At 44.7% G+C, this 15,398-nt stretch overlaps 1 protein-coding gene across 2 annotated transcripts in view; it reads right to left on the bottom strand.

Moving 5' to 3' along the window:
* The window catches only part of AFG2A (AFG2 AAA ATPase homolog A), a 179,069-nt gene extending 164,863 nt beyond the window's left edge, over positions 1 to 14,206 (bottom strand). For both annotated transcript variants that reach the window (XM_072336451.1, XM_072336452.1), the window contains exons 1-9: positions 13,881 to 14,206; positions 13,460 to 13,584; positions 12,453 to 12,610; positions 9,783 to 9,841; positions 8,103 to 8,738; positions 5,866 to 5,995; positions 5,138 to 5,194; positions 4,238 to 4,361; positions 3,104 to 3,359 (exon numbers count right to left, since the gene is read on the bottom strand). In XM_072336451.1, coding sequence (XP_072192552.1) covers positions 3,104 to 3,359; positions 4,238 to 4,361; positions 5,138 to 5,194; positions 5,866 to 5,995; positions 8,103 to 8,738; positions 9,783 to 9,841; positions 12,453 to 12,610; positions 13,460 to 13,584; positions 13,881 to 14,076 — 1,741 coding nt within the window. In that variant the 5' untranslated portion in view covers positions 14,077 to 14,206. The remainder of the gene's footprint in view (positions 1 to 3,103; positions 3,360 to 4,237; positions 4,362 to 5,137; positions 5,195 to 5,865; positions 5,996 to 8,102; positions 8,739 to 9,782; positions 9,842 to 12,452; positions 12,611 to 13,459; positions 13,585 to 13,880) is intronic.
* Positions 14,207 to 15,398: the final 1,192 nt, after the last annotated feature.

Here is a 15,398-nt window from a genome sequence, read left to right as displayed (position 1 = left end):
ACTTCCATGAAAACACACAGAGCTGCTGAACGGAGAAGAGAAATGGCTTGTCTGACCCCAGAAGTATCAGCAAGCACCACTTACATGGAGAAGAAACAAGTTCTGCCAAGAAAACAGTTGGAATATATTTAACTCTACAATAGCTGTTTACTTTCCATTAATTCACATTAGTCAGAACTGGATAGAAGACAAACAAAAGCTTTTATAATGAGGTATCTTAGAAAACCTAACTATTGATGCCAAAGTGAAAGTTTTGGCTTTCGTAGCCCTACAGTTACTACATTTACCATGTTATATTAATTTCTACAACCTTGGTTTATATAAGCAATATATACACAACATTATACATGTGCATAAAAAGAAAAAACAAAGTTGAAGTATAAAGATAAGAAAGGATGAGCCCTTCAGAAATTCTCTAAACTTTGTGTGGAGAATATAAACAGTTCCAGCTTGTAAACTTGCAGGATTTCCAGCCACAAGCAAAGCATCTCAAGATGCTAACAGAGTACCCAGAAGTCAAGAGCTTCCCCAATTGACAAGCAAGAATAATCCTGCTGTAACATTCAGACATATATTTCTAAGAACCAAATTCATGCTTCTGGATTCATTTCCATGTTTTACCCGTACTTGCATGCATGTTGGATGGGATTGTTGCATTTAAAATTTGCACAGGAACTCTTAACTCAGATACCACCTGAATATTAAAACATCTTGATTACACAGAAACTCACACCAGCAGTCTCAACTATATGTTTACATTACGTTTTATATTTTAATAAATACGAACACCGGGTTCAATTCTGAGCACCGCATTACCAAAAGGTTATTGACGAACTGGAGGGAGTTCAGAGAAAATCAACAGAAGTTCTCAGAAGGCAGGAAGGGCTTATTTATGAGGGAAGATTAAACGAGCTAAATATTTATAGTTTGGCCAAGTAATGAATGAGGAGGTAGGGGACATGAGAACAGCCTTCAGATATCTGAAGGGTGTAAACCCTAAGGAGGGAGACTGAGTGTGTTATACAAGGATGTAAATAGAAATAATAGGATAAAAGTAAACAAGGAATACTTCGGCAGACTATCAGAGAACACTCCTGGACAGCAAGCTGTCTTGGCCTACAGCACAGTTTCTGAAGTGAAGCAATAGGAGCCCATTGCTCAGCCAAACAACAAAAAAGACAAATCATTGGAACGCTTGCCATATGGAACAACCCTGTGCTGCTATGGAGAAATTACCTCATAAAAGTTCTCTTTTCTAAGTCTAACTCCAGTGAAAGTAGTAATATTTTACAAGGTGATGAAAATTTAATATAAAAATAGATTTCAAGAGCTTAAACAATTAAAATAAATAAATAAATAAAAATCCTACTATGATATTCCTTAACCATGAGCAATTTAATTTCAATGTACGTAATGTTAAAGCAGCTGGGCTGTATTTTCCCCAGCAGAGGTCACTCCAAGTTAGCAAATGACAGATACTTAACAGCATAGCTTCAAACCTCAGGGAAGATCAATGAAAAAGGAGACATCCTCAATCCCTCATTCAAAGCACTGGGTTTGGACGCAAAGCTCCCACATAGCAATGCATCCTGCAGTCCCACACTGGTAGATGCCAGAGCTTTAGGTCTACACAGAGCTGAGAAAACACTTAACATTCAGTCCACACAACATTTAGAATCTTGTCTGGAGAGCCCTCTGGAAGAGGGTAAATATCTCCTCTTTGCAGCTGGATGACAAAATATCCTGAATTCACCAGCAGCACCGAGGCTGGATCACATTTGGAATTCAACACACAACATTTTTCACTGAAAATTTTAGATTACGTTAGTTAAGGATTTAATGTGTGAGGACTGTGACTGCACGCTGACAAAGTCCCAAAAGCACAGTGGAAGGAAAACAGACAGGGAGCCTCTTCTTTTGTTGTTGGTTGTACTCATTTGTCTTTAAATGAACATTTGCTAACTTAAAATAGAGCACAACTGTAGCCAGCAGAAAAGCACTTTAAGAGACCTTGCTGTGTGCATACATATTTTTTTCATCTTGATCCATGCAAAGTCCATAAATTCTTATTTGAGAACCATCCCCTTAAAGTTTTAGAAATTGGCAGGCAAAGAGCTTGCCGTTCCCAGCACCACCAGCCCTAATAAAACTTCTGTCAGCTTAATAGTTAATTCTGATGCAAGAATTAACTGTGCAGGGTCACTGCCAGAGGAAGCTGTCCCAGTGCCAAAGGAAATAAAAGTAACCAGCAGATACAGCAAATACATATTTGCCAACTACATGGGAGCAAATATGCGTAAGCAGAACTGAAGAGTCATATTTTGACTAGACTGCTTTAAACGGCTGTTCTTGGGTAGACTTAAGGTCCAACACTTAAACCGTGTCGACACATTCTAGCAAATTGTAAGAACTGATAGAGCGCACTTTTAGTATTTCATCCAATGAAAACAGAAGTGAGCTTGTGTTTAAGCACTGCCTGGAACATACTGAACCCTTGCTGCAGGATGCGTGGATGGTTCTTCAGTGCTGTGCTGGTACCAGAGGCCAGGGGAGGCCCCCATGCTGTGCCCCAGCTGAGCTGCCTGACCCAACCAGCACACACAGCCCCACAGTACCAGTCAGATGCTCCTGGTAACAGACAAATTACACAGAAGAGTGCAGTACAGAATTAATCAATACTCAGTGTCTCAACATCTTGGGTGTGCAGATCTGCAGAACAAGCTGTCCAACCTGAGTGACACGGGATTTCAATCCAAGCAGAAAAACTCCTAGGGGTAGGTCAGTTAACTCACTAAACTGCTAGAAAACCAAGAGACAGATATCAGGTGTCCCAGAACTGGCACAAGGGATTCCCAGTGGTAATAACCTGAACATTCACTTTTAAAATCAATGAATGCTCAAACATTTCCTGCATCTTCACAGGAACAGACTGGTGTTCCTCCTGTTCTGTGCCACGCTGTTTCCTTTGACACAAAAAATATAAGATCTCCTCCTTTCAAAAGCCATTAGTAGACTACGGATTTCTATTTTTTTTTATCTTCTATTTTTTTAACAGAGGCTAACTGTTAAATAAGACACTGAATTAAGGCACACAAATCCGTACCTGCTTCCTTGCACAAGGCTGCTAAGTCAGCACCCACATAACCATGCGCACTGTCAGCCAGTTGCATCATCTCTGCTGCTGTGAGAGAATGGGGAACTTTCTTCAGAAGCTTCTGGAGTATGTCCAGGCGGTCCTGGGCATTAGGAATTCCTATTTCTATCTCTTTATCAAAACGGCCGGGTCTGCGCAGTGCTGCATCTAGCGCATGAGGACGATTGGTGGCTCCTAGTACCACAAGCTGCCCTTCAGTACCTTCCTGAACACATCAAACAAAGCAAAACAGTAACTGTAATTAGGTTGTAATTAGGCTCAGTAGGAAAAGCAAAGTCAAAAGTCCTAACTAATTTCCTCAAACTCTGCTCTTCACATTCAGAAAGAGACAAAATCAACTAGGTCACTTGCACTGCCATTCTCATTTTGAGAATGAAGTACTTTCTCCATGGAGAACGTTCAACAGCCTCTGCCATAAGAAAATACGTTCTGATTGTGAACAATCCATGAGCAGTCAGCAAAAGCCACAGTGCGGTCAAATAGCAAGAAACTTGCAGATTAAATAAACAGCAGAGACTCATTTTTCATACTGTGGACAGTTCTTTTGTCTCTCCTGCTAGTAAACAGAAAAGAATAAATGAGAGATTGGCAGATTTTATGGCCTTAATCCATAATGTACTAGCGTCAATTAAATTTACTGTTTGTTCAGTAGGCTTTTGTTATATCCTAAATTTTACTATGGCAATCTTAAAATAGTTATTGTTTCCTTTAGTAATGTAGACCACATATCATCAGAAATATCTTGACCTCTTTTGTCAGAGCAATCAAATTAGCTGATTTAGTCCTATGACGAGCTAGCAATGTAATTTCAGCTTTGTCTCCAGAACTACAGAAGTGAGAGAAGTCAAATGAAAGACCATGAATGGAAAAAAATTTGCTTTCTTTTAATCTCACAGCTATCAGGAGACATTCCCTCCCTATGCCTAGCATCCAATAAAGCATTCAATTACTACATAAAGTTTCACCCAAGGCTATTTTCTTTTCCCCTGAATGACGTATGTAAAATTGGCTGCACTATAGAAGTAAAATTACTTTGCTCAGTTAGTTCCCATACACACAGATTGTCTCAATGAGTCTACTTACTGAGCCAATGCCATCCATTAATGTCAGCAAGGAGGCTACAACTCTCTTTTCCACTTCATTCTGAGACCCTTCTCTCTTTGGACAGAGTGCATCCAACTCATCTATAAATATAATAGAAGGACAGCTAGAAAAAAAATAGGAAAAAAAGAACCAACCCATTAGGCAGCTCTGGAGGACTTAAAACATCAAGACACAGACTTGCAGAACTTTATGAGGAAAATATCCAGTTCCAATGAAAATTAACAAGCGTCCCACTGCTTCAAGCAACTGAAAGTTTCAACACTGAGTGTAACGCTACTCTAAAGGAGAACCAAAATGATTAAAATATAAGACAACATCTCACAATGACCAAGTCAGTTTACTTCCCTATGACTGTCTTCCAAAGACACAATGCTAAATTTACTGATTTAGAGAATAAAAACACAGCCTTTTACTTGCCACCTACACAAATACAGGATGTGATACCATTTTGCTTAAGATTATGAACAACAACTATCTCAAAGTCTGCCTCGATCAGATCCAATAAATTTGTGCAGAATGCCACCATAATGAGGCGTGCTATATCCAGGACCAACACTAGTTCATTTAGAGCTGCTGAACTAAGTGTACCATGCGCTGATGACACAGATAAAGCACTCTGGCACCCTCTGTAACAGACCATTAAACAGGGTCACATCCAAAACATTTAACAGGCATACTAGAATTTCACAGTTCTCCCTTTACTTAGCTCTACATAAATACATTTGTTTTCCTTATTTTCTTTCAAAAACCACTGCAAGAAAAAAAAAAATAATGATACAATTCAAAGATTCTTGCAAATGTTTTTCTTCTGAAACCATTAACTCTGGGACCAATACCGCAAAGAAGTGAGCATGAATATAATTATCCAAAAGAACATACCGTAAAGAAGCTTCAGCGAATATCTGACGTAATCTTGACTCAGATTCTCCATAAAACCTATAATAATTGAAACACTTCAGTAAGAAACAGCTTTTTTTTTTTTTTTCTTTTAATTTTCTGGGCAACTTAAATAATTACTGCTCGTGTATTGCAAAAAGCCATAGCGCACCTTCTCAAAGTCTCCAGCAAATTTATGAAGCACATGCAAATCAAAAACAACCTTCCTTTCCACAAAGAGGAAAAACAGGTTAAAAAACACAAAGATACACCTATGTCCTAAATAGCAAAAAATCAAAGCTGTGCTAGAAACAATTCATATCTGTGTTTTTAAAGAACAACGACAAAGAAAAGTTTCCTGGTTTCATTAATCTGTACATTGTCACCAATTAATTTCAAATACACTTCAGCAAGTAAAGCAATTCAAATACACTTCAATCAGTAAAGTAACTCCTCTGGTTGCAGAAATAGCATGGTGAAGTTTTAGTCCTTTTTTTAATTCAGTCCATGCCTTACCCAAATTTCTAAGGCAAATTCAATGAAACTCTGTTATTGCAACAAGAAACAAGAGTCCTACTTGAGAGAATCCTTTCCCATCTGTTTCTGACTCTTGGATGGATAGCCTACAGCCAATGTTGCAGAGGATGATGGATCTCCAATGGGTAGATGCCAGTACAGATTCTGGGCTAGCGTATCTACAGAATTAATGAACATAAATTGAATGGACTTACTTGCTTATTATTTCAGGACCATTAATAACAGTTACGTGAGCGCCAACCTCATTTGCGATGGCTTTGGCAATTAGAGTCTTCCCGGTACCTGGAGGGCCATACAACAGCACTCCTCTAGGAGGTGAGATTCCTTCAAACCAGCACATGCACATAAACAGAGAAGAGAGTTATTTGTGATAAACACCTCATTTATCATTTGCACATTGCACTGCGTTTGCACATTTCACTGCCCCACAGTTATTACTGATTGGAACTTGATCTCAGCATTCACTTCTCTAGCCAACGTGATTCTTTTCATCTTGATATAATGGCATTTGCAGGGGAAAGAGCTCTGTACAAGACGCGTGACACTCAGATGGGATGCACATTGAGCTTTTTTAAAGTCCAAATGATTCTGCTTATAAAGCAAACATTTCAAATGTTTTATTTTTCTTTTGTAGTTTGAATTACAATTCTCCCTAAGTTTTATGGGTTATTTTTTCCAAAAAAATATTGACCTAAGCACCTCATCTTCACAAATGCACTTTTTGAAGTTATTAATGACTCCTACAGCGTCCAGTTTCCAACACCAGAAAGCCACATCTCCTCCACACTACAGAGGTTTCAGAAATACTGCGAGCCTGGATTGAAGTACTCAGCTACACATTATGGCAGTCATAAAAAAAAGATGAAAAATACATACCCACGTGTCAGAAGGACAAACGTGCCCCTTGAATAGCAAACATGAAAAGCCAAAGCAGACAAAAAGATGCACAGACCGTAATGGACACTGGAAGAACAAGATATTCCTGAGTCCAGCTAAAATTGGACACAAGCTACAGATGACTGCAGTAAAGTTAGATTATAAGCCCAGGTAAACAGCTGGAAAAAAAAACATTTCAGACCAGCAGAGGCAAATTAAGAGGGCAGAAAGCCATAAGCAGAAAGTGAAAATTAAGAAGCAAAAAGAAGGGATCAACTTCGGATGAAGTACATTGCAGCGATGACAGAGGGTAACACAGCTGGTGTAGGCACTAAGACTGAGTCTTTGGAACTCGAAAGGGCAAAACCGATCTGCTAATTGACAGAAGACAGGAATAGTGCCTTTGCAGACAGCTCACTTTCTAACAGCCCATTCCAGCACATGCTGCTCCCTCGTGTGGTGTTTCTGGTACCACAGGACACAAGGCTGCAGGACCACAGCTCTGGCCTTCTGGGCAGCCCTGCTGTCTCCACTCCCAACACTCCTGTGGTTGTGGAAGAAGCAGAGTCTGACTGGATACTTTGGGAGCCAAGCGTGTGAAGAATGCTGCAGCTGAAGCAACATTTGGGTCAACACAAGAACACGTGGTGGTGCTGGGGCTGGATGTCAGAACTGGACAATGCAGGGAGGGAGGCTCCTCGCAGCATCCCACTGGCACCCAGCTTATGCCTGAGCAGAGGCTGAGTGTTAGGGATGTTGTTGCAGTGATCGATGCTCTCACCTCCACTTCAATGGATGCATGGGGAGAGGCAATGCAGAGAAATAAAGAGCCTCAAAGACGTGATACATAAGAAGTATTTATAGGTAAGAGCCCTGCCTCACAGTGATGTGCACCTAGTACAAGAAGCAGATGTGCCTACTTTATGTATGGATCCATTTGAGATAAACATACAGTGCAGTTTATATTCATTACAAAACCCCTCTGTATATATGTTAGATATAGATTGAAATATAACAACAGTAATCATTAGGGTTTTTAAACCCCGCACCTGCATAAGAAACACACTGTGCAGTTTGGGTTAACAGCCTGAAACACTTCCTGAACATTTAACAGGAGCCCTGTGACACACAGAAATAACAGCAGCTCACCTCATTTTTCCCAACCTAAAAAAATACGATTAGTTGACTCCACCTTAATAAATAAATACATAAAACTTAGGAAAATACAACAAACATCTGCACCTTTCAAACATCCACAAATACAGTCTTTACTATTTGCTACAAATTCTGCCTAACCATACTTGAGTTGTCCTAGAGATGCACGTTACTTTCCTACTGAATTATATTTCACACAAGCTAACCATTACATCCTCATCATAGTCATGTAGCACAAACTATAGAACAGTTAGACAGTGCTTGGACACACAGGTATGCATGACATAAAATTCAGTGTGTATTTCAGTAAAAATAACTTGGTATATAAGGAAAAAAATGTCATATTAGAGGGAAAAAAAAACTAGTATCAAGTGAAGAAAGTCAATTTTTAGCATCATACCGTAACTCTTGAAAAGTTCAGCTTGCTTCAGGGGCAGTTCAACTGTTTCTCTAATAGTTTTGAGCTGGCTGCTTAAACCTCCTATCATGTCATAGGTAACTCGGGGTCCATGATCACTATCTTCCGCTACGTTCGTCCTAGTTTCTATAAAATTGATTCTAGTTCTTGAAGAAATGTAATAAAAAGTGTCTGTGCTGCTGAATGCTCCAGGTTTGGCAGCCGATGGAAGCCCCTCACTGCCTCCTTTACTGGGCAGCTCCAAAGCAGCAGCCAGGTCTGCAGCATCCTCCCTGCTGTAGGCTTCGTCTCCCTGAGCAGCGCCTTGACCAGGGGTTGCCACAGCAGAACTGGGTGTAACTGGTGAACCCGGACAGGCCGGTTTGCATGGAGTGCTCACAGAAGCAGCCTGTGGATCTTCATCAATGTCCATCCTGCTGAGCTGCATGGACAGATCCAGCGCACTCATCTCCAAGTCAGATTTCTCCAGGTCTGGCTCACACCCCTCACTGGGAATGGCACTGGCCTGGGCATGCAGCTCCACACTGTCAGTCCCCTTCACCTTCATCACCACCACATTACACAGTTTGCCATAGAAACTGAATGCCAGAAGATTTTCTGGCAAAACAACTTTCCCATCTGTGAGAGGATTGAAAAGAAAAAAAGGATAAAGTTAATTAAAGTAATTTTAGGATAGCCTAGTAAATGTAGTAAATGTAAAGAGTGCTATAGTTTACATGTAATTTCAGGTAATTAAAGTGATCCTTTTATACATAAGCAGACTACCGGATAAACATTTGTCATCATACGTAAACTCTTGTGCTAAGCCCATCATTACTTGCGCATTCTGAACTTCACACAGTGTACACAGTGGGACTGCAGAATTAGTACTGTAAGAAGTGGAAATTTGCTGTGTGCACCGTAGGTTCACAGTATTTCACATTCAGCCTGAGCCTTGGCCCACAGAAGGTAAGGTGTCTCTGTCTTGGCAGAGAGATCTGGAAATGTGATCTGAATGCACCCTACAGGCACAAAGAGGCAGTAATGCAAACAGGAGTTATTATTTCCAGCCAAACTCACAAATCTGGAATCCAGCTTGTGCTTCCTGCTTCTTAGCTTGCCAGCACTGTTGTTATAGATTTCTAAACCAGAAGGTTATTACCAAGAAGAGAAATTAAAACTCAGAATTCCAATACCTTGAAAACCTTATACTGTTCTTATTTTTTCCTTGCTTACAGACACTTGCCACCCAATGGAAATTAATTCTGCTTATTTATTATCAATATAGAAAAGATTCAGAGTATGGGATTTCACAACAGCACTGATCCCTTATCTTGTTTTTAATGCATAATATCACTATCTTCACAACACAAGACAACCCTAAAAAGTCCATTACCGTAACAGCCAGGAAGCCAATGACAGCTTAACAACTGCATCTTGAAACAGTCACAGGTACAAAGGACAGAAAGAGCAGGATTAAGACAAGTTAGATATACGTATCACTAATATGATTTAGCCCAAAGAAAACCTCGGGGAGGAGTGTGAGAAGAATATCCCCCTCTATGTTGTCATAAGCCCTCAATTGAGAGCAGAGGACACTCTCTGCTTTTCGATCCAAAATGTGACCTTCCACTGCACTATAAAAAAATTGAACAGTCAAAAGACAAGCAACAAAATTTATACCTAAGTTTCTCAGCAGACAGACGGACATTTCCTCAGCATTAATACAGGCATCTTTGTCCCTGTAGTAAGAAGAAACAATATTTTTCAGTCACTAACTGTTACAAAAACAAAACGGAATCCACGCTAACGAGGCACCAGGAGGATGAATACCACCAACTTCATACAGTGGGACTTAACCACACAGTCAAAAAACATAGATGAGCCCCTTACAGTCTTTGGCTCATGTAATAACTCCAAAGACATTAGTCACACAGCTAACAAAAGGAGTGCTTATATGTAATATTGTTCCATCTTTCATATAAAATGCTGCAATAAGCAATAGAAAGTTATATTTACAACTCTATATTACGCATTATGAGTCCATTCCACAGGTCAGCCCCTGTAAGCATCACAGAGAGGTGAACAGCATCACCAAAAACATTATCAGACACAGCAGCTGCAAATAAAGTTATGACCAAGAGAGGGAGCTCCAAGCCTAGAAATAAAATCCCTTTCTCAGTTTCAAGAGAGTAACCCCAGGGAAAGAGGTGTTCCACTACTAGAGTAGTAGTAGTAGAGGGGAGCCCTCAAAATGCTACAGCCACTCCTGACAAGCAAACACATGCTCAATTGCACTGCTGGGGTCTGAGAATGAAGGTTGGTTTTAAACTGGAAAATCAATAATGCACACAAGGAAATCTCCAGAGATACAAATTTTCAGAGAATAAATTATACCTGCAAAGCATCTAGAAAAGGAAGAAATTCTGGGACAACAGGATTTCATTTATTCTTTTAGTTACTAATATTCTTATCTGATAGATTGTCTGTAAATTTAATGCTAACTTAATACATATCAACTTACTGCAATTTACTGCAGTGGCTTGCAGTAAATCAGTAGGCTTAGGGCTTAAGACAGACTAACTCCTGTTTGTATGTGATCTCTCCCAGAGCCACTCTAGACAAATCATCACTCATGTGACTTTTAATTTGGGAACACGCTGTGTGTAGTTTTTCTAGGAGCCCGAGTGAAGGATTTTGACACAAGATCCTTCTTGAGAAGGAAAATTCTGGCTTTGGAACAGGTTCAAAAAGAATTACAGCAATGACAAATATTTCAGAAGTTGCACACGATGACTCTGACTTCGTCCTTATCACAGAAGCACAGAATATCCAGAGCTGGAAGGGATGCACAAGTTCCAACTTCTGGCTTTGCAGAGGACCACCCCAAATTGAAAGCCTGTGTCTTTTATAACCAAACTTCCCATAGGACTAAATTAGCCACAGCAAAAAGCTGCAATGAAATAATTCTTTCATTCTCTGGTGAGAAGAGAAGCATGTGGGACACAGCACACTGATGTGTCAGAATACAACCTGGAGCCACCTTAACCTGTAGGAATATGATTTAAGCTACACTGGTTGCATTACCAACAAAAGCAAGGCCACCCCAACAAGTCAACCTAATGGAAAACAGCATCTCCCCTTTAAAATGGGCAAAGGCAAAGTCACGCTCAAAATGGAGGCTTGACAAGGAAGGAGAGCTCGCTTAGAGAAACTATAGGTGTTGGGAGACTTTCCAAAGTCATTACAAAATAGTTTTCTTTAGGAAACCAGATTCTGCATCAACCCAAACGCTGTGGAACGCTACGTCGGTGACAAAGATAAGAAGTCATTCAGCAAATCAATAAACGTCTAACTTTTCAAGGCCTCTGTGATTTCAAGATAGCCTTAATTTGCACATTCTGCTCTCTACCCTTGGTGAATTCAGAGGGGAAAAAGAAACAAACCCCTTCTGCAAGAGTTTCCAGCTCAAAAAAACCATTCCCATAAATAAAAGCCACACACATAACAAGTGAAGCTTCGAGGGCTCTCCCCAGCCTGTCAGCCCCCCACTGCCCCAGCACAGCTTCTCACCAGGAGTCCCTCAGGAGGCAGCCTGCAGCACAAACTCTAATGACAACAGCCACAACACAGGCTCCTTCTGATTCTTCCTAACCTAACACCAACACTATGCAGGGAACACCCTTGAGCCTACCTTGACCATGCAGTCACACACACGCACTTGCCAAAAGCCTGATCTTTGCTTCAGGAATTGACTGCACTCAAGACTGGCTAACATTGCTGCTTGTTAACTTCACATAAAAGGAACAACCTCTTCACACTACCGGCCTTTGTGGCAACATGCTCTCCACAACAGCACTAACCATCCCTCACCTGAGACCGCCCCACACTGCAACTGACCCACTCTACTGCCCACACAGGAGGCAGCAATTAGCCACCAGCTATTAAACTTCAGCCTTCATCTTTCAAGCATCTGTGGATGCTTAATTTCAAAGAATCAAACAATATCCTGAGCTGGAAAGAATCCTTATAAGATGATAAGAATTATCAACTCCTGGATCTATATAGCACCACCCAGACATATCTGAGAGTGTTATTCAAATGCTCCTTGGACTCTGGCAGCTCAGGGCCACAATCACTGCCCTGGGCAGCCTGTTCCATGCCCATCACCCTGTGCTGTAGGACCTTTTCCTAACACTCAACCTGACCCTCCCCTGACACAGCCCCACACCATTCCCTTGGGTCCTACATACTAATTCTATTCAAGCATGAAAGAAAAATGTTATCTTCTAAGACTGTACAAAGCAGATGCCTCACAGTAGGCACACCAGCAGGGCACAACATGTTCCATACCTCAGCTTCACAGCAACTTCCTCTGCCTGGATGACTGCACCGGTCACAGGCTGCACGATGACAGTATCACCCACAGTGACTCTCAGATTCTTCTGTGAGGTGTCACTCAGACCAATCTTCCCACCTGGAAATCCTGGGGTGGGCCAGGCTGTGCAGACCTGGAGGAATCATAAAAGGTTGGAAAACACTACTGAGATCACCTCGTGCAACCATCTACCTACTACCAATATTGCTCACCAAACCATGTCTCTCAGTGCAACATCCACACATTTCTTGAACACCTCAGGGGACAGTGACTCCATCACTTCCCTGGGCAATGCCTGTGCCAGTGTATCACCACTCTTTCAGAGAATGATTTTTTCCTAATGTCCAACCCAAATTTCCCCTGGTGCAACTTGATGCCATCACCTCACATCCTACCACAGTTACCTGGGGGAAGAGGCTGATGCCAACCAACACCTCATCACAACCTCCTGTCAGGCAGTTGTAGAGAGCCATAAGGTTGTCTCAGAGCCTCTTCTCCAGACTGAACAACCACAGCTCCCTCAGCCTTGTGCATCAGACTTGTGCTCCAGACCCTTCACAGCTCTGTTGCCCTTTCCTGGGCACGTTCTAAGATGTGGATGTCTTTCTTGTAGTTAGGGGCCCAAAAGCGAACAAAGTAATTGAGATATGGCCTCATCAGTGACAAGTACACGGGGACAATCATCTCCCTCATCCTGCTGGCAACACTACTTCTGATAGAAACCAGGATGCCATTCAAAGCAGGTTCAAAGCAAACAACTGTCAGTGGCCCCACACTCATTCCTCGGAAGGAAGCAACATTAACAAAAAATGTGGGCTGAGGAAGAAGAAAGATTAGGTTATAACCTGGTTCCACAGAATGCTGAGGCACGAGCAGCACCGAGTTTCCCAGTGGATGCAATGGACACGAGAGGGCTACCCAAAGGAGAAGCGAGGGCTGCCCAAAGGAGAAGCAGAGCATGGAGGGCACGGGGCTCACCCACCTCCTGCCTTCCTCCCGCCGCCGTGATGAGCACCGGGCGACAGATGCAGATGTTGGCGGCCTTCATGCTGTTCAGAGACAGCTGCGCCAGGGCTCTCCGGTACATCTTGGGGACTTTGTCACCTTCTGAAACGTCCAGAGAAGCACATCACCGCCCTGCATGCGGGACACACGCCGCACACCCCGCGCTCCCAGACGAGCACGCCCGCAGGCCCCGCCTCGGCAGGACGGGGAACGCACAGACGGAGCCCGTTCCCGTGGCACCGAAGGCCGGGTGAGCAGCCAGTCCTTCGTGCCGTTTACCGAGCAGACCTCACGTCGGCCTCAGCGAAAGGCCATCGGTGCCGACGCCGCTCCACGTGCGGCAGGTCCCGACCTCGGGGCCTCTCCCACCGCCGCGCTCCGCGCTCCGCACTCCGTACCTGCCTGCACCGCCTCGGCGACGCCCAGCAGCGGCGGCCCGCCCTCGGCCTCGCCGGCCAGCGGGGAGCTCCCGCCCGGGGCCGGCCGTCTCCTGCTCCTTCGCCGGGCGGCCATGCTGCCCGCCGGCCGCCGTTCAGCGCTTCCGGAGGCGGAGGCCGACACCGCCCCCGGGGCGGCCGCTTCCCTCTGCGCCATGGCGGGGCCGGCGCTGTGCCGGGCGCTGCGCGGGGCGCGGGGCCGGGGCTCGGCGGCGGGGGGCTGGGGCGGGCTGCGGCCTCGGCTGGACAAGTACGGCGGGGTGAGCGTGGAGCTGGCCGAGCTGCGCCGTCCTCGCCGCCGGGAGCAGGCCGCCTTCGGGCGCTGGCTGCGGGGCAAGTGGCGGGCACGGGTGGGCGACCCTGGGCGGGCGGGGTAGGTGGGTGCGTGAGGCTGGGCGAGAGCAGCGCCGTGCTGCCTTGTAGCGCCGTGCTGCCTGTAACCTTACGCCGCTTACAGCTTCGCGCTGTCGGCGTTCCCGCTGACACGCATTTATTAGGCCCGTAAGCACCAGGCCCAAAGGCTGACATCCCCACAGGAGCCCCCCGCTGTGCCCCGCTGGAAGCCGGCAGGGCGGCGATCTGTCCCCCAAACTTTGGAGCCCGCGTGTGCCTCCAGCGCTGCGGCCTGACCGGCGGCCCCGCGTTTCTCTTCCAGCCTCGGTCACCCAGTGGCAGCAGGAAGGCCGGGTCGCCGTCTGGCTCCACATTCCCATCTTCCAGAGCGGGCTGGCGGCCGTGGCCGCGTCGCAGGGCTTTGCCTTTCACCACGCGGAGTCGGGCTCGGCCACCCTGACGCGGTGGCTGGGCGAGGGGCCCAGCAGGCTGCCCGCCTTCGCCAGCCACCAGGTGGGAGTCGCAGGTGAGTCGCACGGAGCTGCTGCGGGAAGGCCAGCAGCAAGTGTGGGAATAGCGATAGGAGCGTGGGATCGCTCCGCTGACTGAAGCAATTCTGCCCTGAGCGCGCCTCTCTTTTTGCTAAAATCAGGCCAGCACTCAGGGAGCTTTCTCAATCTTCTGGTCTCCGCAGCCATTCCAGTTTGAGGAATGTCTGTGTGTGGGGCAAACAGAAACGGCAGGGATCACTGAGGAGGTAGCGCAGCTGTTGGCTACAAGTGCTGCAGTCCAGAATCTGCTCTGACGTGTGGCTGTGTATCAGAGCTGTGCCCCAAACACCTGGGCACTACTTGGGCCCATCTAGACCTCCCCCCCCCAACCACTGCTGGAAAGTTTGCTCTAAAAAGCAAGGGAACTCCAAAGGAAGAAGAAGATGGTGTCCAGTTACGTGCACAGCACAGTGCAAGGAAATAATGGTGAGCCAAAACCACAACCAGCTTCAACTCAGCCTCACCAAACATGCACACTTTTTGCCTTCCTCCTCAGCACCCATCTGCAGACACAACTGCCAGCCACACCGCTCAGCAATTTCCTGTAGGCTGGTGCTGGCTCAGGCCCTGCCAGCCTGCTGCAGGCTGTGGCACG

This window comes from Excalfactoria chinensis, chromosome 4 (assembly GCF_039878825.1).
Source record: "Excalfactoria chinensis isolate bCotChi1 chromosome 4, bCotChi1.hap2, whole genome shotgun sequence".
Classification (NCBI taxonomy): Eukaryota; Metazoa; Chordata; class Aves; order Galliformes; family Phasianidae; genus Excalfactoria; species Excalfactoria chinensis.
Note: the sequence above shows the minus strand (reverse complement) of the source record. Positions and strands in the feature narration are given on the sequence as shown.